Here is a 23,827-nt window from a genome sequence, read left to right as displayed (position 1 = left end):
GTAGGAACCCCATGTCCGAGAAGCCGGGCACACCCGGAGGGGCTAGCATTGGATATAGAACCATCTCAAATCACTTTTGTGCATGCCATGTGGACACACACAACTTTTGGGGCCATTCCCTAGGTCCGATGCTCGATTTCTGACGAAACCCTAGTTCTGTTGACCGCGCCGTCTACCCCTTTGACTGCATCCCATCGGGGGTCCCACGGTGGGCGTATGCCTACGTTTGAGCTTGCTTAGGTCATAGGTACATGTGGAAACAAGGACCATCCCCTATGATCCCAAGGTTCTCTCCGGTTCACCTCCGAGGGAGTTCCCCCCTATACATGCAGAATCTGCCTAAGTGTAGGAACCCCATGTCCGAGAAGCCGGGCACACCCGGAGGGGGTAGCATTGGATATAGAACCATCTCAAATCACTTTTGTGCATGCCATGTGGACACACACAAATTTTGGGGCCATTCCCTAGGTCCGATGCTCGATTTCTGACGAAACCCTAGTTCTGTTGACCGCGCCGTCTACCCCTTTGACTGCATCCCATCGGGGTTCCCCCGGTGGGCGTATGCCTACGTTTGAGCTTGGTTAGGTCATAGGTACATGTGGAAACAAGTACCATACCCTATGATCCCAAGGTTCTCTCCGGTTCACCTCAGGAGTTCCCCCTATACATGCGGGAATGCGCCTAAGTGTAGGAACCCCATGTCCGAGAAGCCGGGCACACCGGAGGGTAGCATTGGATATAGAACCATCTCAAATCACTTTTGTGCATGCCATGTGGACACACACAACTTTTGGGGCCATTCCCTAGGTCCGATGCTCGATTTCTGACGAAACCCTAGTTCTGTTGACCGCGTCGTCTACCCCTTTGACTGCATCCCATCGGGGGTCCCCCGGTGGGCGTATGCCTACGTTTGAGCTTGCTTAGGTCATAGGTACATGTGGAAACAAGTACCATACCCTATGATCCCAAGGTTCTCTACGGTTCACCTCCGAGGGAGTTCCCCCCTATACATGCAGAATCTGCCTAAGTGTAGGAACCCCATGTCCGAGAAGCCGGGCACACCCGGAGGGGGTAGCATTGGATATAGAACCATCTCAAATCACTTTTGTGCATGCCATGTGGACACACACAAATTTTGGGGCCATTCCCTAGGTCCGATGCTCGATTTCTGACGAAACCCTAGTTCTGTTGACCGCGCCGACTACCCCATCGACTGCATCCCATCGGGGGTCCCCCGGTGGGCGTATGCCTACGTTTGAGCTTGCTTAGGTCATAGGTACATGTGGAAACAAGTATCATTCCATATGATCCCAAGGTTCTCTACGGTTCACCTCCGAGGGAGTTCCCCCCTATACATGCAGAATCTCTCCTGCCCTTTTTTTCCCGCCCACCCTTTTCCCGCTGCTTCTCTCCCGCCCTTTTTTCCCGCCCACCCTTTCCCGCTCCTTCTCTCCCGCCCTTTTTTCCCGCCCACCCTTTCCCGCTGCTTCTCTCCCGCCCTTTTTTCCCGCCCACCCTTTCCCGCCCATTCTCTCCCGCCATGTTTTCCCGCCGTTTCAGCCCCTCGTCGGCCTATATATAGCCATGGCTTCTCCACTAACAGCACCAGCAACATTTCTCCCTTCATCACTTCTCTCATCCAATAGAACCACAAAATCCTCTGAGCTGAGCTGCCGCTGAGATGGCTCCTCGTCGCCGTAGCAACACGGGCTTCATCAGCGTTCGCCTGCGGCCTGCGGGACATTTCGCGGCTGAAATCACCGCCGGTGGTACGCGTGTGTGGCTCGGCACCTTCTACACGAAGGAGGCTGCTGCCCGCGCATACGACGTTGCGGCTTGGAGGTTTGGCCGGCCGCGCCACGAAATGAACTTCCCGGAGGTCAGGTCTCTGACGGAAGCTCAGAGTCTCTCTACTGAGCCACTACTTCGCTCACAGGTGAAAGCGCGCGGGTACAGGGCTGGCCAGCGGCGGATTGATACCACCGAGGCGGACGAGCAGTTCATGGCACAGTGGCGCAGAGACCATCCCGGAGACGTCGAGGCAACGCGCGCATTCTGGAAGGAGAAGCAGACGTACAGGAGAGAGAGGAGGGCGGGAAAGCGGCAGAGGAAGGCCGAGGTTGAAGCAGAGTACGCCAAAGGAGAGGCGTCGACATGGGGGGAGAATGATGAACGGTGGTTGTGGAACCTCACAACCACCGCTTCAGAGGACACCCCCAGCGAGGATGAAGATTTCGACTTCTCTGATTAATATGTGTGTGTCGAGTCCGTGTGTCTAGCGGGTCATGTGTCGACCCAGTGTTCTTTAAAAGCTTTGGTTTGTGTGTGGGTCTAGTTCTTTAAGTGTTTTGGTTCATGTGTGTGGGTGTAGTTTCTTTAAGTGTTTTGCTTCCTCTGTGTGGGTGTAGTTCTTTAACTGTTTCGGTTCGTGTGTGGGTCTAGTTCTGTAAGCGCTTTGGTATGTGTGTGAGTCTAGTTATTTAAGTATTTTGTATCGTGTGTGGGTCTTAAGTATTTTGTATCGTGTGTGGGCCATTCACCCCCTCCGAGGTTCGATTTCTGGCGAAGGGGTTCTATACCGCCCTTATACATATATATAGGTTTCTCGCAAAGGGGTTCGCCAAAATAGCAGTGAGAAATAAATAAACAAAAAAAATGATATGGATTAATAATTATATGGGTAATAATTATCTCTTTGATGCAAAAAAAAAATAGAAAAAGAAAAAATTTGCATAATTGGCTGTGCCGACGGCCTGGTTTGTGCCGTGGGTGACCGTCGGCACAGCATAAGGGGGACCCAGTTTCCAGTCCCTGTGCCGACGGCCGCCGTTGCGCCGTGGGCTACCGTCGGCACAGTGTAGACGGCGCCGTGACAGCCTAACGGCTGGGCCCGCCTGTCTGCGCGTGTACCGACGGCCGTGGCTGTGCCGACGGTGACCTTCGGGCGCCAAATATCTGTGCCGACGGTCCGGTTTGTGCCGACGGTGACCGTCGGTGTAGACGACAGTGTGCCGACGGTGACCGTGCACCGACGGTCAGCTCCGTCGCCGGTCGACGAGGGCCGCTGTGCCGACGGCCCCGACATTTGGCCGTCGGCACATGGGCTGGCCGTCGGCACATGGAGTTTCTCCCGTAGTGAAAGTAGGAGATCACATCTTTCATGGTTGTGTCCAGCGATGCCGCAATGGCGTGTGCTTCTCCTCCTGTAACCCACATGGTGTGAAACGGTCAAGCTAGTACAACATATGATATGTTTACTGACCTATACTGAAAAAATGCACCTGTGTAAGGAACATTGACTTTTAAATCTTAAGATTTCTCATCTGATGCATGTCTCAAACCTAACACAAATATATTTTATCAGGAATGATTTATCTGTATAGCAATAATAGTTTGCATAGACAAGTCATATAATGTTTTATCTCCCAAATCACAAGCTGACCCCTCCCCCCTCTCGCGTACCCCTCTCGCGTCGCTCCTCCTGGCGACCGGGAGGGGCAAACCCTAGCCGCCGCCGCCCCGTCCGCCCTCCCCCCTCTCTCCCTCCTCGTCGCCCCTCGAGGTGCTGCCGGCCAAAGGCCGCGGCGCCGGTGAAGGGGGCAGCGGGGATTTGGCCCTCGGCTGCGGTCCCCGGCGCCAAGCACAGCCGCATGGAGGAAGGTGGCCAGGCTGGGCTTGCCGGGGCTGAGGCCGCTGCCCGGCGACGCTCTCCACCCCCGACGCGTCTCCCCCTTGGTCGGCGACTCCGGCAGCCGCTCCTCCGTCCGTGGCGGCGGGTGGCTCTCGGGATCTGGCGGCTCGGTGGCGGCGGGCTTCGGTGCTGGAGGGGCTGCTGGTGGTGGCCTCGGCGGGGGCCCTGGACGCCGGAGCGGCGGCTCCGGATGGTGGCAGCGGTGCCGTCTTCTTCGCGGCGAGCGGTGGCCCGTGGCCCTGGCCGTGTGGGCGGCAGGGTGGCGGTGAGATCTAGTCCGGGGTGTCATGGCGGCCGGTGAAAACCGAGCCTCGACCTCGGTCTTGGCGGATGATGGCGGCGTCGGGCGACGTCGTTACCTTGTCGAAGGCGTCATCTTTGCCCGTCTTGGCACTACACTCGGCGGGTTCGGGATGCGCGGCTGCCGGTGAAAACCGTGCTCCGACCTCGGTTGGCGGACGATGGCGACGTGTCACGCCGCTACCTTCTTGAAGGCATCGTCGTCGCAGTCTGCGGTCTCTCACTCGTGCTGCTCCGGGGGAAACCCTAGGTCCGGGTCTCCCGGATCGGACGATGGCGGCGCGCTCTACGTCGTTCTACCTCTTGGGGCATCGTTTTTGGAGCAGCTGCTGGATGTTGGCGGATGTTGGTGGAGTGGATGGTGGAGCCGTCTGGCGTCATGGTGGCATCGACGGCAGGTCTTGCAAGGTTAATGCGATTATTTCTCTTGAAGATGGAGTCGAGGAAGACGGCGGAAGCAACTCCTGTGGCGTGGGCGTTGGCGTGCGCTGAGAGTCTGCTTGACTGGATGTGCTTCTCACCTGCTATTGGGCGGTTTGGGAAGGCATTTAGTTTGGATGATGTGAGTTGGTGTATTGTCACCCTATACATCCCACTGTAGGTATAGTTAGGTTGCTTTGAGAGTGATCTTTTGTATTGTTTCTTGTAAGGCTTCATGAATAATCTAATAAAAAGCCGTGTGCATCCTTTGGATGCAGAAGCTGGGGCGATTTTTCCCCCTTTTCGAAAAAAAATATCGTACAAGCAAGGGACTCTTGTAGCTAAATTTCAGGAAATGAAGAGGCTACCTGATGACACAATCTGTTCAAAATCAACACCTTCCTTGCAGTGTCCTTTCCTAACCAATCACACAATAATTTCACCAAATTTGCTCATGAGGATGAACGGATTTCAGAGAGAGAGAGAGAGAGGAACCTGGGAATGCCTCCAGGTCGCGCGGCCCTGGCGATCTCGCCGTCACGCCCGTGCCTTTGCCGGTCCTCTGTCCGTCCTCCACGGCAGCGGCCTATCCTCCATGGCGGGGTCCATCCTCCACGGCGGCACGGCTCGTCCGCCACGGCGGCGCTTGTGCCGCGCTCGAAACGCGCTCCACCGCCGGAGCCGCTCCCTTGTGCCCTTGTGCTCGCGACGCGCTCCACCCGTGAGAGGACATGGAGAGAGAGAGAGAGGGGGTATGCCGGGGAGGGCTCTTCGTTCCCCACCGCTGGCTGCTCACTCGTCGCTGCTTCTTCCGGTATCCGTCGCCTCCGCCACCGCCAGGAAGATTGGAACGGGAGAGGATAAGGTTTGGGAGGGAGAGAGAGAACGTGGAGGGAGAGATATTTTGGGTCCTCTCTCTCAGCTGAGTCGATTACGTTTTTGTCCCTTGGTTGAGCCAATTACATTGCAGCACGTGGCCCAGCCTGTGAGGCAGTACCGAGGCCACTGCCCAACCCCCGCGCGCGAGGTGCCTGGCGTGGATAGACTCTCCATGCTCCATGGGGGTGCAACAATTATACCTTTAGATTAGCTAGGATAGATTTCAGAGGCATCAAACCATGAAGAGCACGCCATGCAAAAATCTTAATCTTACTTGGTACTTTGAGCCGCCATAATTCCTTCCAAACTGAAATATGGATAGATGTTCCAGGGATAGCCATGTTACCTGATACGTCTCCGACGTATCGATAATTTCTTATGTTCCATGCCACATTATTGATGTTATCTACATGTTTTATGCACACTTTATGTCATATTCGTGCATTTTCTGGAACTAACCTATTAACAAGATGCCGAAGTGCCGATTCTTTGTTTTCTGCTGTTTTTGGTTTCAGAAATCCTAGTAAGGAAATATTCTCGGAATTGGACGAAATCAACGCCCAGGGGCCTATTTTTCCACGGAGCTTCCAGAAGACCGAAGAACACACGAAGTAGGGCCACGAGGTGGCGCCACCACGTGGCGGCGCGGCCCAAGGGGGGCCCGCGCCGCCCTATGGTGTGGCCCCCTCGTCTGGCCCCCGACTCTGCCCTTCCGCCTACTTAAAGCCTCCGTGACGAAAACCCCAGTACCGAGAGCCACGATACGGAAAACCTTCCAGAGACGCCGCCGCCGCCGATCCCATCTCGGGGGATCCAGGAGATCGCCTCCGGCACCCTGCCGGAGAGGGGAATCATCTCCCGGAGGACTCTACGCCGCCATGGTCGCCTCCGGTGTGATGTGTGAGTAGTCTACCCCTGGACTATGGGTCCATAGCAGTAGCTAGATGGTTGTCTTCTCCCCATTGTGCTATCATTGTCGGATCTTGTGAGCTGCCTAACATGATCAAGATCATCTATCTGTAATTCTATATGTTGCGTTTGTTGGGATCCGATGAATAGAGAATACTTGTTATGTTGATTATCAAAGTTATGCTTATGTGTTGTTTATGATCTTGCATGCTTTCCGTTACTAGTAGATGCTCTGGCCAAGTAGATGCTTGTAACTCCAAGAGGGAGTACTTATGCTCGATAGTGGGTTCATGCCTGCATTGACACACAGGACGATGTGAGAAAGTTCTAAGGTTGTGTTGTGCTGTTGCCACTAGGGATAAAACATTGATGCTATGTCTAAGGATGTAGTTGTTGATTACATTACGCACCATACTTAATGTAATTGTCTGTTGCTTTGCAACTTAATACTGGAGGGGGTTCGGATGATAACCTGAAGGTGGACTTTTTAGGCATAGATGCAGTTGGATGGCGGTCTATGTACTTTGTCGTAATGCCCAATTAAATCTCACTATACTCATCATGATATGTATGTGCATGGTCATGCTCTCTTTATTTGTCAATTGCCCAACTGTAATTTGTTCACCCAACATGCTGTTCGTCTTATGGGAGAGACACCTCTAGTGAACTGTGGACCCCGGTCCAATTCTCTTTACTGAAATACAATCTACTGCAATACTTGTTTCTTGTTTTCTGCAAACAATCATCTTCCACACAATACGGTTAATCCTTTGTTACAGCAAGCCGGTGAGATTGACAACCTCACTGTTTCGTTGGGGCAAAGTAGTTTGGTTGTGTTGTGCAGGTTCCACGTTGGCGCCGGAATCCCTGGTGTTGCGCCGCACTACATCCCGCCGCCATCAACCTTCAACGTGCTTCTTGGCTCCTCCTGGTTCGATAAACCTTGGTTTCTTTCTGAGGGAAAACTTGCTGCTGTGCGCATCATACCTTCCTCTTGGGGTTGCCCAACGAACGTGTGAAATACACGCCATCAAGCATATTTTCTGGCGCCGTTGCCGGGGAGATCAAGACACGCTGCAAGGGGAGTCTCCACTTCTCAATCTCTTTACTTTGTTTTTGTCTTGCTTAGTTTTATTTACTACTTTGTTTGCTGCACTAAATCAAAATACAAAAAAATTAGTTGCTAGTTTTACTTTATTTGCTATCTTGTTTGCTATATCGAAAACACAAAAAAATTAGTTTACTTGCATTTACTTTATCTAGTTTGCTTTATTTACTACTACTAAAATGAGTAATCCTGAAGTTGAAGTTCGCACGTTTAAGCAACGAGGGGGAGAATGTTTGAGAGATGCTTGGTATAGAATTAGCGATGCTCATAATAGATGCACTAAGAAGCATTCCACCATTATTTTACTCAGGAATTTTTATGTTGGTATCTCTAGCTGGAATAGATATGTTCTTGATAGTCTCGCAAAAGGTGACTTCCTAAGTACTCCTGCATTAGAAGCTAGTTGCATTATTGAGAGCTTATTTGGAATAGCCCCTGTTGATAAAGTTAAAATTGAAATCTCTCTTGAAGATGTTATGAAAAAATTGGAGACCATAGAGAAAAATTTTCCAAGTATTGAAGCGAAATTGGAAATATTACTTGATAAAACTGATGAACTTGATAAATCCTTAGGAGGAATTGATGAAAGAATTAGTGTCCTAGGAACTAATGCTATCCATGATGATCAAATCAATAGGATTGACGAACTTGAAAAAGCTATGGGAACCTTGGGTTCAACATTTTCTTCTCTTAAATATAAGGAGAAAGCTTATGTGGGTAAGGAGCAAAAGTTTATGTATGTCTCTAAAGTGCCTAGACCAAAGAAGTATTATTATAGACCTAAAATTGACAAAGCCCTTAGTACCACTATGGATGGAGGAGCTCATGATAACGACTCACCATCTCTTGATAATACTTGATACACACTTTCTGCGCCTAGCTGAAAGGCGTTAAAGAAAAGCGCTTATGGGAGACAACCCATGTTTTTACCTACAGTACTTTGTTTTTATTTTGTGTCTTGGAAGTTGTTTACTACTGTAGCAACCTCTCCTTATCTTAGTTTTGTGTTTTGTTGTGCCAAGTTAAGCCGTTGATAGAAAAGTAAGTACTAGATTTGGATTACTGCACAGTTCCAGATTTCTTTGCTGTCACGAATCTGGGTCCACCTCCCTGTAGGTAGCTCAGAAAATTAAGCCAATTTACGTGCATGATCCTCAGATATGTATGCAACTTTCATTCAATTTGAGCATTTTCATTTGAGCAAGTCTGGTGCCATTTTAAAATTCGTCAATACGAACTGTTCTGTTTTGACAGATTCTGCCTTTTATTTCGCATTGCCTCTTTTGCTATGTTGGATGAATTTCTTTGATCCACTAATGTCCAGTAGCATTATGCAATGTCCAGAAGTGTTAAGAATGATTGTGTCACCTCTGAATATGTCAATTTATATTGTGCACTAACCCTCTAATGAGTTGTTTCGAGTTTGGTGTGGAGGAAGTTTTCAAGGGTCAAGAGAGGAGTATGATGCAACATGATCAAGGAGAGTGAAAAGCTCTAAGCTTGGGGATGCACCCGGTGGTTCACCCCTGCATATATCAAGAAGACTCAAGCGTCTAAGCTTGGGGATGCCCAAGGCATCCCCTTCTTCATCGACAACATTATCAGGTTCCTCCCCTGAAACTATATTTTTATTCCATCACATCTTATGTGCTTTTTCTTGGAGCGTCGGTTTGTTTTTGTTTTTGTTTTGTTTGAATAAAATGGATCCTAGCATTCACTTCATGGGAGAGAGACACGCTCCGCTGTAGCATATGGACAAGTATGTCCTTGGTTTCTACTCATAGTATTCATGGCGAAGTTTCTCCTTCGTTAAATTGTTATATGGTTGGAATTGGAAAATGATACATGTAGTAATTGCTATAAATGTTTTGGGTAATGTGATACTTGGCAATTGTTGTGCTCATGATTAAGCTCTTGCATCATATGCTTTGCACCCATTAATGAAGAAATACATAGAGCATGCTAAAATTTGGTTTGCATATTTGGTTTCTCTAAGGTCTAGATAATTTCTAGTATTGAGTTTGAACAACAAGGAAGACGGTGTAGAGTCTTATAATGTTTTCAATATGTCTTTTATGTGAGTTTTGCTGCACCAGTTCATCCTTGTGTTTGTTTCAAATAAGCCTTGCTAGCCTAAACCTTGTATCGAGAGGGAATACTTCTCATGCATCCAAAATACTTGAGCCAACCACTATGCCATTTGTGTCCACCATACCTACCTATGCTACATGGTATTTTCCAGCCATTCCAAAGTAAATTGCTTGAGTGCTACCTTTAAACAATTCAAAATTTATTACCTCTGATTTGTGTCAATGTTTTATAGCTCATGAGGAAGTATGTGGTGTTTAGCTTTCAACCTTGTCATTTACTTTTGACGGACTCTCATATGGACTAGTGGCTTCATCCGCTTATCCAATAATTTTGCAAAAAGAGCTGGCAATGGGATTCCCAGTCCCAAATTAATTAACAAAAATAGACACTCCTCCATGGTATGTGATTGTTGGACGGCACCCGAAGGATTCGGTTAGCCATGGCTTGTGTAAGCAAAGGTTGGGAGGAGTGTCATCATCATAATAAAACTAAAATAAAAAGGCACTCCTTCATGGTATGAGATTGCTGGCAGGCACCCGAGGATTCGGTTAGCCATGGTTTGTGAAAGAAAGGTTGGAAGGAGTGCCACCCAAAAATGAATAAAATGGGAGCCGCTCTTATAAGTCCGGTTGACGAGGTAGTTAGTGTACCCATTACCATTCGTTGACAACAACAAACACCTCTCAAAATTTTACTTTTATTGCTCTCTACATGTTTTCAAAATCAAAGCTCTAGCACAAATATAGCAATCGATGCTTTTCCTCAATGAGGACCATTCTTTTATTTTCAATGTTGAGTCAGTTCACCTATTTCTCTCCACCTCAAGAAGCAAACACTTGTGTGAACTATGCATTGATTCCTACATACTTGCTTATTGCACTTATTATATTACTCTATGTTGACAATATCCATGAGATATACATGTTACAAGTTGAAAGCAACCGCTGAAACTTAATCTTCTTTTGTGTTGCTTCAATGCCTTTACTTTGAATTATTGCTTTATGAGTTAACTCTTATGCAAGACTTATTGATGCTTGTCTTGAAGTGCTATTCATGAAAAGTCTTTGCTATATGATTCACTTGTTTACTCATGTCATACACATTGTTTTGATCGCTGCATTCACTACATATGCTTTACAAATAGTATGATCAAGATTATGATGGCATGTCACTCCAGAAATTATCTGTGTTATCGTTTTACCTGCTCGGGACGAGCAGAACTAAGCTTGGGGATGCTGATACGTCTCCGACGTATCGATAATTTCTTATGTTCCATGCCACATTATTGATGTTATCTACATGTTTTATGCACACTTTATGTCATATTCGTGCATTTTCTGGAACTAACCTATTAACAAGATGCCGAAGTGCCGCTGTCTTTGTTTCTGCTGTTTTTGGTTTCAGAAATCCTAGTAAGGAAATATTCTCGGAATTGGACGAAATCAACGCCCAGGGGCCTATTTTTCCACGGAGCTTCCAGAAGACCGAAGAACACACGAAGTAGGGCCACGAGGTGGCGCCACCACGTGGCGGAGCGGCCCAAGGGGGGCCCGCGCCGCCCTATGGTGTGGCCCCCTCGTCTGGCCCCCGACTCTGCCCTTCCGCCTACTTAAAGCCTCCGTGACGAAAACCCCAGTACCGAGAGCCACGATACGGAAAACCTTCCAGAGACGCCGCCGCCGCCGATCCCATCTCGGGGGATCCAGGAGATCGCCTCCGGCACCCTGCCGGAGAGGGGAATCATCTCCCGGAGGACTCTACGCCGCCATGGTCGCCTCCGGTGTGATGTGTGAGTAGTCTACCCCTGGACTATGGGTCCATAGCAGTAGCTAGATGGTTGTCTTCTCCCCATTGTGCTATCATTGTCGGATCTTGTGAGCTGCCTAACATGATCAAGATCATCTATCTGTAATTCTATATGTTGCGTTTGTTGGGATCCGATGAATAGAGAATACTTGTTATGTTGATTATCAAAGTTATGCTTATGTGTTGTTTATGATCTTGCATGCTTTCCGTTACTAGTAGATGCTCTGGCCAAGTAGATGCTTGTAACTCCAAGAGGGAGTACTTATGCTCGATAGTGGGTTCATGCCTCGCATTGACACCGGGACAAGGATGTGAGAAAGTTCTAAGGTTGTGTTGTCTTTGTTGCCACTAGGGATAAAACATTGATGCTATGTCTAAGGATGTAGTTGTTGATTACATTACGCACCATACTTAATGCAATTGTCTGTTGCTTTGCAACTTAATACTGGAGGGGGTTCGGATGATAACCTGAAGGTGGACTTTTTAGGCATAGATGCAGTTGGATGGCGGTCTATGTACTTTGTCGTAATGCCCAATTAAATCTCACTATACTCATCATGATATGTATGTGCATGGTCATGCTCTCTTTATTTGTCAATTGCCCAACTGTAATTTGTTCACCCAACATGCTGTTCGTCTTATGGGAGAGACACCTCTAGTGAACTGTGGACCCCGGTCCAATTCTCTTTACTGAAATACAATCTACTGCAATACTTGTTTTACTGTTTTCTGCAAACAATCATCTTCCACACAATACGGTTAATCCTTTGTTACAGCAAGCCGGTGAGATTGACAACCTCACTGTTTCGTTGGGGCAAAGTAGTTTGGTTGTGTTGTGCAGGTTCCACGTTGGCGCCGGAATCCCTGGTGTTGCGCCGCACTACATCCCGCCGCCATCAACCTTCAACGTGCTTCTTGGCTCCTCCTGGTTCGATAAACCTTGGTTTCTTTCTGAGGGAAAACTTGCTGCTGTGCGCATCATACCTTCCTCTTGGGGTTGCCCAACGAACGTGTGAAATACACGCCATCATTACCTGACCGAGATACAAAGGTATGCTTCCATTGGAGGTGATACGCAGATCGGACCGAGAACCGACCATTCCGATCATGGTTCCATGCCACAAAATCATCAAACCCATGAGTGTTTAGGGGGATTTGGAGTATACGGTTAACATCAATGGAATAAAAGTGACTCCTGAGCAATCCCTCATTCCACGTCCCAGTAGTAGGATCAATTAATTCATCCACCTTTCTAAAACCGAGCTGTCCCCTCGGAGTAAGAACTCTTCGATCAGCACTCAAGGGGATCCAAGGATCACGGAAACTATCAACCTTCTCGCCTGTACCGATCCTCCATATATATCCTATTTTAAAGGTGGTTAAGCCAGCGACAATGCTTTGCCATGTGAATGAGGAGCCCGCCTTTGGACCCGCCTTAAGGATATCCCCTTGGGGGTAATATTTAGCCCGAAGCACTTTCGCACAAAGAGAATCATGCTCGCAAATGAGGCGCCATACTTGTTTACTCGACATCGCCAGATTGAAAGAATGAAAATCACGGAAGCCCAACCCACCATCTCGCTTTGGGTAGCACATTTTCCACCACGCTAGCCAATGCATTTTTTTAAATAATTTTCATCATCGCCCCACCAGAATTGTGCTATTGCATTTGTCATACGCTTACAGACCCCTTTTGGACTTTGAAAAACCGACATTGCATAGACCGGGATAGCCTGGGCCACAACTTTTAAAAGGATCTCCTTACCACCAATGGAGAGATGCTTCTCCTTCCACAACATTGTTTTTGATCATATGGATACTGTCATGACTAAAAATGCTCAGTTCATTGCGGTTCAAAATGCAAGGGGTTGTGATTTGTTCAGGTCTCATTGCGGTGAGCGGCAGTGGCGGAGCCACACTTAGGCTGGGTAGTCAAATGACTACACAGCTTTTCAACAACATAAGCTGAAAGTATACAAAAAAGTATTAAAAATTTATACAAATACATGTATTTGACTACACAACATTAAGGTGACAACACAAGGTTGTTGTCCTGGCTCCGCCACTGGTGAGCGGAGTAGCGCCTACATCTACATGCCTGCGTGCGTGCGTGCGTGGGCGGGCAGTCCGCCGTCGCGTCGCGCACATCAGCTTTCGCCGTCCTTTCTGGCCACGTGTCGGCGGTCTATTTGTGCGCTGCGTCCGTGCCCGAGAGTAAAGTTGCTCTGTTCCGCTCCGCGCTAGCGCTACCCATCCTTGCCTTTACCCGCTGCGCTTCTTCCTTGGTCGCTCACCTGCGCTGTGGGCCAACAATGTCACGGAGGAGGGTGTGGCTAGTCAAGCGGGTGACCCGAACCATTCTGCGTGTGGCCCTGAGCGACGAATCCGGGTGGACCGGGTCTTCATACTCCAAGTCCAACGTTCCGGTTCACGAGCAACTCACCGGACTCGCTAGTGCACCAACACCAGGCTCTTCCTCCACTGCGCTGCGCTGCGCTCTCCTCGTCCTCCTCGCCAAAGCAGGCGCGCGGCAGGCCAAAAACCCCACCTCCCCCAGCGCCGCGCAGGGCTCTCACCTATTCCGGAAGCTTCCAGAAGCAGCCGACGGAGACGAGCGGGCTTGGACATGGCGCCGCCGTCCATCCACTGCCCCTCCGACGACGGCAGCACCGGTACATACGTCGACCCCTCGCTTCCCGTCCCGTCCCGTCCCGTCCTCCTCTCCGATTGTCCCCCTCTCTCCGGCCTCTGGATGCGTTTCTAACTAGTGCCGGTCCTGCCTGCCGTGTATGCAGATGAGAAGGCTCTCAGCAGGGCGGCCATGGACGGCAACCTCCGCCGCCTCAAAGGTATATATCCTTCTCCTCCCCTCCCTCCTCTTCGCCGCCGCGCGCGCGCATCCATGACCTAGCTACTTTTCGAGTTCAGTCGCTCCCAGTATACTACTGCGACACTACGCGTGTGCTGTGTTCGCGGTGTCGGCGGTTTCTTCTTGTTCGCACAGGCTGCACTGCCTCGCGCGCATATCATCCGTTACTGCTCGCCTTGGGAAATAGAGATACTAGTAGTCGGAGATGTTCTATTTTCTGCCATGTACTTGCTCCTTCGTCCGTTCGTTTTTCTGGATCTGTGGAATGATCATGTGCCGGATCCGATTTGCTGTACGTACATGGTGCTAATTAAGATTGTCTTTGATTTCATAAGCTACTGCCGTATATATATCGTTTATTTTATTTGATAACGTGTTCAGAAGCATGTGCCTTGGATTAGCAACCGATGGCCAACCTATTCTATCTAGTAACTGCAAGGTATCTTGTATTAGCAGTCTCTTTATCTTAATAATTCAGGGTATCCATAAATGTAACAACTCTTGATCTGATGATGGGGTCGGTTTCTCTTTACATCCAGATTTGTATTCTAATTAAGTATACTCTTAACTGATATGTTGCCAGAGTTATAACTATATGTGTTAGATGAGGTTCCTATGCATTGCGCACATGCTTTCTTGTGTCGGATCCTATTTGCTGTGGTGCTAATTAACATTGTCTTTGATTTCATAAGCTACTGCCGTATATATATCGTTTAGAGCAGCGATGGCCAACCTATTCTAGTATCTAGTAACTGCAAGGTACCATGCATGATTCGGGATCAAACAAAATTTGTATTAGCACTCTCTTTATCTTAACAATTCAGGGTATCCATAAATGTAGTAACAACTTTTGATGATGGGGTCGGTTTCTCTTTACATCCAGATTTGTGTTGTAGTTAAGTATACTCTATACTGATATGTTGGCAGAGTTACAACTATATGTGTTAGATGAGGTTCCTATGCACTGCGCACATGCTTTCTTGTTTCATTATTATGTCTTCAATCTTGTTAATTTGGCCATTAATTTCCGTAATGGGTGATGATGTTTCTTATTTGGGGAAAGGTATTGTAAAGAGTCTTACCAAAGGAAATGGCGACCGGTCCGCCATTTTCTCTTTCAACACGGATGGACTTAATGTGTTGCATTTCGCGGCGATGGCCGGAAATCTGGTGGTTTGCAAGTATTTGGTGGAGGAGCTTGGGGGAGATGGGAATGCTCCTGGATCTGGAGCTCTAGCGCAAGGTCCTTCTACAACTTTCTTCATTATTTATATAAAGTGGTTTCTACCATGTCAATGTTTCCCAGTTTGAGACCTGAGATTCTGTCCATGATGTGCATTTTTCTACAGGCTCGACTCCGTTTATGATGTCTGCTCAGTCGGGTGATCTTCCTACCTTCACATACTTTCTTGATCATGGTGGTGATCTGATGAAAACAGACGACAAAGGAAGCACAGTTCTCCACCATGCTGCGGCTAAAGGTGCTTCCTTCGAAACACACACTCACACTTAATTGCTGTAATTTGGTCAATTGAACTAGTGATTATTTACTCTACTATGCTCAGTTTGTTCAATGTTTGTGTCATCTAATTCGCCACAGGAAGTAGCAAGGTAACAGAGTTCATCCTTTCAAAAGGAGTGCCAGTTGACCTGGACTGTGGCCGTGGAACTCCACTCTATATGGCTGCTACAAATGAGCAAGATAAGACACTCAAGATTTTACTGGACCACAATGCGAATGTATGTGACCTCTACTGTTTCATATTTCTTCTAACTATAGTTACTTTAGACAGATTGTTTTTTTAGTTTGCAAACTCTGTAGTTAAATGATGTGAACGAATATGCCTTAAGCTGGTGGTGTTTTGTTGCTTGTACTGAAACAATCTTAGATGTTGCACAACATCATCGTTTGCTAGGTTTATGAAATTTAATAGAGATCAGGAAGTGCTTTTGATTTTATACAGCAACCCATTCTTATCCCCAAACCAAACAGCCGTGGTCCACTAATTACCACCAGGTCCCTCGAGTCACAAAATATACACACCAGTAGAAAGTAGATTATATGATGGGGTGCCTTTTTAGTAGTACATCCTTCTTTATCGGAAAAGAAACTCTCAAGTTCATAATGTGACATGCGTTTTTTAGTAAATAACACAATGCCTTGCTTTCAGCCTAACATCACTACTAGTGGTGTTGGAGGTCCCCTGCTCGGTGCTGTTATTTACGGCTCATGGAAATGTATGAAGCTGCTCATTAAGGTGAATATTATCTTCATTATTAATCATTGCTATGCTATGATTCTGCCTACTTGACACCATGAATGTTCTATTGCATAATCCTTTTTGTAGGCTGGTGCCAATGTTAACTGCAGGGGTTCCATGATTACTCCCCTGGCATTTGCAACAATGCACGGAGACTACACCAACTACATTAGATTGCTACTGAAGGCTGGAGCAGATCCTAATATTCCAGATGATGTAAGTTCTGTATATATTTACTAGATTTTTACTGACCTGGTATGCAGGATTTCAATATATAAAGCTATTTAGCAACACGTTTATGTCGCTGGCTATGCTAATGCAAAAATTTACTTGTGCCTAGTATAGTTATGTCTTAACCTTCCATTCAAACAGTCCTTGAAGGACCTATGAGAGCTCCTCTTAAGAGCATAATTAGCTTCCCAGGATTTGAAGTCTGGTGGGAGGGGTGACCTCACTACACATCCACCCCCTGGAATATAGCCCAATTTCCAATGATTTATATCAGTAGACTTGCTATTTTTTGTTGTTCATCAATTATTGAGTTCCAGTGGAAAAACCATTCCTATGTTGCTTATATAAAACAGTACCCAACATATATCGCTATTTTTAATTTCTGAAATAAGTTCATATCGGTGCTTAACTTAACAGTTTATGAGAATCCGAGATCGTATTATTTACCATTGTAGGTATATAGCAGCATTCCTCAAATGTACTCATGCAGTAGACACTATAATAATGAACTTTTCTTATCTTACATTTTTTCTGTTCTTCATCCTGTTGCTATTCTGTTTCATTCTATTACTCCAAGAACCTGTTTATATTAATGGTACGATCAGTCAAAGGACGAACTAAAATAAACAATATGCACAATTACTTCTTGTTTTTTTATCTATCTATATATATAGATGAAAAACAAGAAGTAATATATATCTATATCTATATGTTTACACGGGGACTAAAGTGTTGCCACTACAAATTCATGCGGTGTCCCAGTCTTAACTTTTGCGGAAATTCCTTTCATACAAACCTTATAAATGCTTGCTGGTTAAATCCTTGTTGAATCATTTGAAAAATATTCGTAGATCGTGGTTCTCTCCTGATTGTACATTACGTCATATTCAAGTTCTTATGGTAATATTCTGGACTGTTGGTGAGAGTTGATGAGATACTGAGATATCACTAAGTATTAAGTACTATTCTGGGTAGCAGCATTTCTCCAATGAACTTATGGAGTAAAAACTGAAATAGATTGCCTTTCTTTTTAGCTTACTGTATGTGGTTCTTCATCCCAATTGTCTGTATGTATCCTCTCTTTTGTTGAAACATTCGTGATCCTGGTTTTCCTGAAAACATAATACTTTTCTAGAGTGATTGTATTTATGTACTGATCACATTCCTTTGTTATAATCTCGTTAGTTTCATTCTTTAATGATGTTGATACTTCTTAAAATAAAATGACATTTTATTTTCCTTTTTGTTGCCCAGGCGGGTATGTTGCCAATAGAGTATGCTGCAGTGCGTGATTGCATGGAAGAGGTTGAAATGTTGCTGCCTCTGACTACCCCAATTCCAAATGTCCCAGACTGGAGTATTGAGGGAGTAATTTCTTATGCAAAATTTGGAGATAAAAGGCCAATAGTATGTTATCTTCTGTTCTCATGCTGTTTTCATACTGAATATTGGTTCAAAACTAAGCAATTTTCCTCTTCAGTCAAATGTGTCCATTCAGTGTGATCCAAGCTGTTGTTACTATATGCATGACACTGCATCTATAATGAGAGGATGACGACTTTATCTAACAACAGTTTTTTTAGATGTCCAGCCTGTGAAGATCGTTATAAAAAGAAATCATTTAGAGCTGATTAGCTGAGAACAAACTACAAACCATCATTTAGAAGGGTAATATGACGAAGAAGAGATAATATCTGGCCCTGGCCTAATAACAAGGCTGCCAACAATAGACTTATAGACATCATGAAGACATGAACCCATGTGATATCAATTCATTAACATAGCATAATATGAGTAACCCTGGATTGTAATGGATGAAAAATGCTACGGAGCAACTAAACTCAGGTTGTCTGGTGGATAATAGATTGAAATCATTTAGTAAAAATGCTAACTAAACTCAGGTTGCAGCATAAGCACGTGAACACAAAGATGCTTAATTTCTCTTGTGATAGACATTTCAAGTTTATTTATTATTAGTGATGATTAATTCCACAATTCAAACGTTATTTATTCTTTTTCTCCAACTTATTTTCCAGGAGCAACTGCACTTTGAAAGAAGAAATTCTTTGTTCAAGTCAAAGGCTGATACGGCATTCAAGAAGGAGTATAAGATGCCATCACCGTTTTATGACCTGGTAAACCTCTTGCACTTTTCTCTACAATATTTTACAAGCTAAACTCATATCATTAATCGAATTGGAGAACATTTTTTTCTAAATAGGTTTTCTGTCTACTCTAGATTACAGTATTAAGCTCTTAGGATATCTAACCTTGCAATAAATGTAAAATTTGAGCTTTGATTTGGAAAAGCCAGAAAATTAATGTAAACTGATAATGAACGGTGGGACTGGGACACAAGGTGATTCTATAAGCTCCATATATTTTGAAGGAAGTGTCATGTACAATGCCATGAATGTATTTGACTAAAGAACAACTTAAATTTTGATTAGGTCTGATGAAGGGTCATCTAAAATAAATATGATCTGAAGCCAATATGCATTTAAAAATGTGCTACTCCCTCTGATCCATAATAAGCGTTGGGGCTTTAGTGAATTTAGTCCAAATTTGAACTAAAGCCCCGACAATTATTATGGATCGGAGGGAGTAAAATTAATGCACCTTACTATTTGGGAAAGAATGAAGCAAGATTACATCATGCAGTACACGCAGGGGGCGACGGAGAATTAATAAAAGCAACTGTTGTATTGATGCATGTCATTACATATATGAAACAACAAATGGTGACATGTAAATACTAGGTTGTGTTCATACTTCGCTGCTGTCATGTTTCTTTTTCACTGATTGGGACTGATCTTAACTTATGAAAATTAACATGCATGGTAAGCATTTTTTACTTCACTTAAGAAACTTATTTGACATCATCCGTGCATGTTATAAAAAGATGAATTCATGAAACTTCGTTGATGTCTTACATCTCCAGAATCTTTGATATGGTTATACAATGCAGTATAATCATGTGGATTTGTACATGTCAGCTTTAGCACCTTCGCTGAACTATTATGAATGCTTGCAGGTAAGGTGGAGAAAAGAAGTGACTGGGAAGACAAAGGAAATTTCCCGTATGACCTCGGAGAGGAAAGAAAAGGGTCACATGGATTCATCATTAAGGTTAGAATACAGTTCCCTCCACCTTAAAGCTGGAATGATTTGCAAAGCACAGTTTTTGTTACTCTGAGTTATATTTCTTTTCTGTAACCAAAAATTTACAATAATTAGTCCATGATTTGCAGCACGGAACACAACTGTACAGTCCAAATGCAACTTTATATAGTGTTTGGCCAGTTTATGGTATCTGTTGATGTACCGTTACAAAGTACTGTGCGGGAAGCAGTTTCTTCCGCATCGAGAAAGCTTGGGGTGATCATTTATGATTACTATATCATTTATTCCTCAAGGAATTTGGAGCTGGATGAAACATTAAAATCACAACGTGTACTGCCTGGCAGCTCTCTTATGCCAAGGGGGCGACTTCGGGGTGGGGTACCGCAGCGGTATGCCAATTTAGTACTCATTGCAAGTTTTTTTACTTTTTACATATACGCTCATGTATAATTGAAATTTATGAACTGTAGGATTACATTTCATCTCCCATTCATCGACTATACGCATGCTTTCGGCGACGAGTTATTTGATTTATGTTCAGTACCAAATTATCGCGAAATTGCAGTATGCCTAGATCTACCAGGGACCCAGATATGCTATCATTTGATTTGGATGATTCATAGGCTATTTCATCAAAGGGTATGTGTCCCGGCCTTCACTTCTGCGGATATTGTCTTCAACAGCAGTTCTGGATGTTTCAACTTTAGATCAGACTTTGAGGGTTATGAAGATATAGATGATGACCGGTTTGCATCTAGTATGAGATGCTTAGGGTACGTGATTAGAAGAACATTCTATTTTTCCCCAGCAAGGGTCCGGCAGGGACTACCCGTGATTCGGATCCTAGTTCATGGAGAGGATAATAGTCAAATCAGCGGTCAACTTCCGGACTATGTTGCTTATCTAGTGACGGATTTAATGGACATACAAAATATTGTACATGGTGCGAATATGGAAGAACTGATTGGTTATTTCATATCTCATATCACACTGAAAACTTCAATGGGAAGAATCTCTTATCACTTGAATTCAGCTCTCCATATGAAGTGCTACCCTGGCGGCGTTGGTGGAGTTAAAGCTTTCTCTCTGTGTATGCGGGCACTCAATCATTTATGGAGCACTTGTATGTCTTCTCCGCTAACTAAGGTGTGGGGATTTTCTAAATTAAGATGGAACAAAAGGCGATCTTTAGCCTATTTTTCACAACATTGCAGGAACTTTATTTCACACTATGAGATACATCAGGTACAAGTTTAGAACTTTGCCAGTTTACTGTTTGGTTCATTCTGTTACTGATGATGCTTTTTTTTGCTTAAATAGATGTCTCAGAAACAAGCCGAGGCGTTAGTAATGTTGCAAGCGTCGAAGTTTGTTCATCTACTCTCAGTTGAACTGTCTCTGTGGATTCCTGTTAACACCCGCATTCAAGGAATTGGAGCACCTAATGTACCCATTGCCGTTCCCACTCTTGGAACTAATCAGTATGCTGTTAATGGCTATAACACTAAGCAGATAGGCCAGATGTAAGCATACTGGACTTGTGGTTTTCACAAGGTAATTTTTTGAGCTCGTCTGATGTGTTACAGTAACATTCACAATTTAGGTTGCTGTACATACAGAAAAAGTAAATTTTTCTTTGATTGGCCTTGAAACTATCTTTATTTTCTCCCCTTGCTCAATTCGTTCGGGAAGGGGTTAAGGAGGTCTTGGGTGGTAATGTTCTCCTACTTCAGCGGACAATTAGTTACTTGCAATTCCTAAATAGCTATGCACCCACCCTTATTCATTGATCACCACATTTTCAGGTGCTTTGATCATGCTTAGTCTAGCAACTCATGATATCCCCTTGGCTTTAAGAGAGTTAAATTTGTAAGACTTCTTATTTTCTTACTAAGCACTACCTCTGTTTCAGAACGGAGCTAATAGTATACTAGGATAGCGAAACAGTGTAGAATGAATTATGAAATGTTCGAGCCTGGGTTTTCCTCGAAAATATTTGGAAAATCAAGATACTTGTTAAAGTTCAATCCTTTATTTGGCTTGTTAATCGCAAGTGTATTCTGATGAAGGATGTGTTCCAGGCCAGTCATGGATGGAGGCCGATGGTCTGAAGATAGATGATGCTGTCTTGTCTCTGCTGGGATGCCTGCCTTTATTTGGCTTGTTAATCGCAAGTGTATTCTGATGAAGGAGTGTTCCAGGCCAGTCATGGATGGAGGCCGATGGTCTGAAGCTGGGTGATCTGGGGAAAGTATGAAGATAGATGATGCTGTCTTGTCTGTGTAGACTGCTAGGATGCCTGTTACTACAAGTTTCTTTCTCGGCTGTGATCTAGACTAGTTCTCTGCATGAACTGAACCATGTAACAGCAGCAGGTCCTGTATTGGCCTGTGAGGATGGTGTATGCCCTTTTTAAGCTATCTTATCCCTTTTGCAGCTCTGACTAGATATTACTCCATATACGAGAATTTCTAGTCTATCTGTACTCGAGAACTTCTCTGCAATTTTTGATATTTCATAGAAAGCCTTTTGTAAATTTGTAGGGTTCACTATATGAGAATTTCTAGTCTAGCTGTACTTGAGTACTCCTCTATAATTTGGGATATTTCAGAGAAAGCCTTTGGCAAAATTTGTAGGTTTCACTCTAATACTATAAGGTTATGCTGTATGTCTTCAAACACGATGACTATAGATAAACTGAAAAGGAGTGCTGATAGTAGTCTATATCTATTACCTGATAATAAAAGCAAAATGATTTTCGTGGATGGTTTTGTTCAACTTAAAATTACCCCTGTTATTCTCTAGAAATTACATGCAATGCCACCGCTTAAGTTAAAATGGTAGGTGGTAGGCGCCGCGCAGCAAAATTGTGTCCTACTTGAATTGTCCCGTTCTTCTTCTTTTTTATGTGGGAGCTTTGGCCCAGCCTTTGCATCAATAGATCTATCTATTTAAATCAAAGTATTAAACATTCATAATTATTACAATCATTGAAAATGCTAAGGTTGAGGCATGTATCAAATAATGAAAGAGGAATACCAACAAGAAACTACCCATTTTTGAATTCTCCTAGTATGACACAACCTATTAGCCTGGAAATACCTCCGTGTAGCCGTCTGGAGCCGGTTGCACCCAGATTTTCTGCTAGTGTCTTTGATATTATATATTTATATCAATATTTTTGGATATATGAAGATTGATATACATTTATTCCTAGGGAACAAGCTCAAGTTAAAAACTTAAGCATGATTTGATTTGACCCAAATTTCCGCCTTAAAATGATTGTGTGTATCTCAAATGTCTCGCATGAAGACATTGATGATAAGATAATCACCACTTAGGTGACGTAAAATCCAATTAAGGATTTATCCATGAGTACACGTCAACAATCAATAATATTAGAGTTATCCTTATCATGGAAGAACTCACACAGTCGGTGGTACCACACAATTATCTCCAACTACTTCAAGTCATAGAATGACTCCAGAAGTTTCACACACACATGTTGCGATTTTCCTTTGGATTAAAAATATTAAGTCCTCAATGACTTCAATATATAAATTTGAATGACTCGTGGGAGTATGTAACCACTACTACATACATCAACCACATGGATCTGTACTGCCAATGACATATGGTATCGAAACATAATTCCACTCATACCCTAAATATGCGTTTAAAAACTCTTGCGGATTTGTCTTGTAAGAATGCGGAATTAAACTAACGTTTAGTTTACAAGCACAAACCCTAAATATGCTAAGCTCAACTAAGTGTAATAATAACAACTAGAGCTAATCAAGATAGGCACAAGATATATGTAGCACAGATGATAGCAAGATATATGTACTTCAAGCACGATGGCTATCACAAGGAAAGAGAGCTCGGGTATAGAAATAACCGAGGCACGCGGAGACGAGGATGTATTCCCGTGTTCCCTTCCTTTGCAAGAAGGTACGTCACGTTTGGAGGAGTGGAGGTCCCACGAAGGATTCCCCGCGCCACGAAGGCTCACCCTATTCTCCGAGCCACACCCACGAAGGATAATGGCCCTTTCCTTATGGTTAGCTTTTCCTCCGCTACGGAGATGGCAAGCTCCACAACCACTTCACAAGCTCCACGAAGGAGAAGCCCGGGCCTCT

General features: G+C 44.8%; 1 protein-coding gene and 1 long non-coding RNA gene across 3 annotated transcripts; one reads left to right on the top strand and one right to left on the bottom strand.

Moving 5' to 3' along the window:
• Positions 1–3,138: 3,138 nt before the first annotated feature.
• LOC127341639 (uncharacterized) lies at positions 3,139–5,492 on the bottom strand. Its single transcript, XR_007875679.1, has 3 exons — positions 4,907–5,492; positions 4,780–4,829; positions 3,139–3,203 (listed from the first exon to the last, which is right to left on the bottom strand). It is a non-coding gene; the product is annotated as an uncharacterized lncRNA (long non-coding RNA).
• An 8,184-nt stretch (positions 5,493–13,676) lies between these two features.
• LOC127341640 (uncharacterized) lies at positions 13,677–22,224 on the top strand. 2 transcript variants are annotated; one of them, XM_051367513.2, is made up of 14 exons: positions 13,677–13,876; positions 14,000–14,053; positions 15,137–15,316; positions 15,423–15,554; positions 15,674–15,813; positions 16,245–16,331; positions 16,422–16,550; positions 17,820–17,972; positions 18,602–18,700; positions 19,600–19,694; positions 19,817–20,077; positions 20,159–20,933; positions 21,009–21,242; positions 21,770–22,224. In XM_051367513.2, exons 1-13 carry the CDS (start codon positions 13,831–13,833, stop codon positions 21,213–21,215), a joined length of 2,358 nt encoding a protein of 785 aa, XP_051223473.1. In that variant the 5' UTR covers positions 13,677–13,830; the 3' UTR covers positions 21,216–21,242; positions 21,770–22,224. The 2 variants fall into 2 exon arrangements, with proteins under 2 accessions (XP_051223473.1, XP_051223474.1); XM_051367514.2 differs by having other exon boundaries at positions 21,758–22,224.
• Positions 22,225–23,827: the final 1,603 nt, after the last annotated feature.

Source organism: Lolium perenne, chromosome 3 (assembly GCF_019359855.2).
Source record: "Lolium perenne isolate Kyuss_39 chromosome 3, Kyuss_2.0, whole genome shotgun sequence".
Lineage (NCBI taxonomy): Eukaryota > Viridiplantae > Streptophyta > Magnoliopsida > Poales > Poaceae > Lolium > Lolium perenne.
This window is presented reverse-complemented; position numbering and strand designations above follow the sequence as displayed.

Bases quoted from the DNA above. Each gene is read 5' to 3' on its own strand.
- LOC127341640 (XM_051367513.2), top strand. From the start codon at position 13,831: ATGGCGCCGCCGTCCATCCACTGCCCCTCCGACGACGGCAGCACCG. The intron at 15,555-15,673 runs GTGCTTCCTTCG...AATTCGCCACAG, and splicing joins CCACCATGCTGCGGCTAAAG to GAAGTAGCAAGGTAACAGAG. The intron at 20,934-21,008 runs GTACAAGTTTAG...TTGCTTAAATAG, and splicing joins CACACTATGAGATACATCAG to ATGTCTCAGAAACAAGCCGA.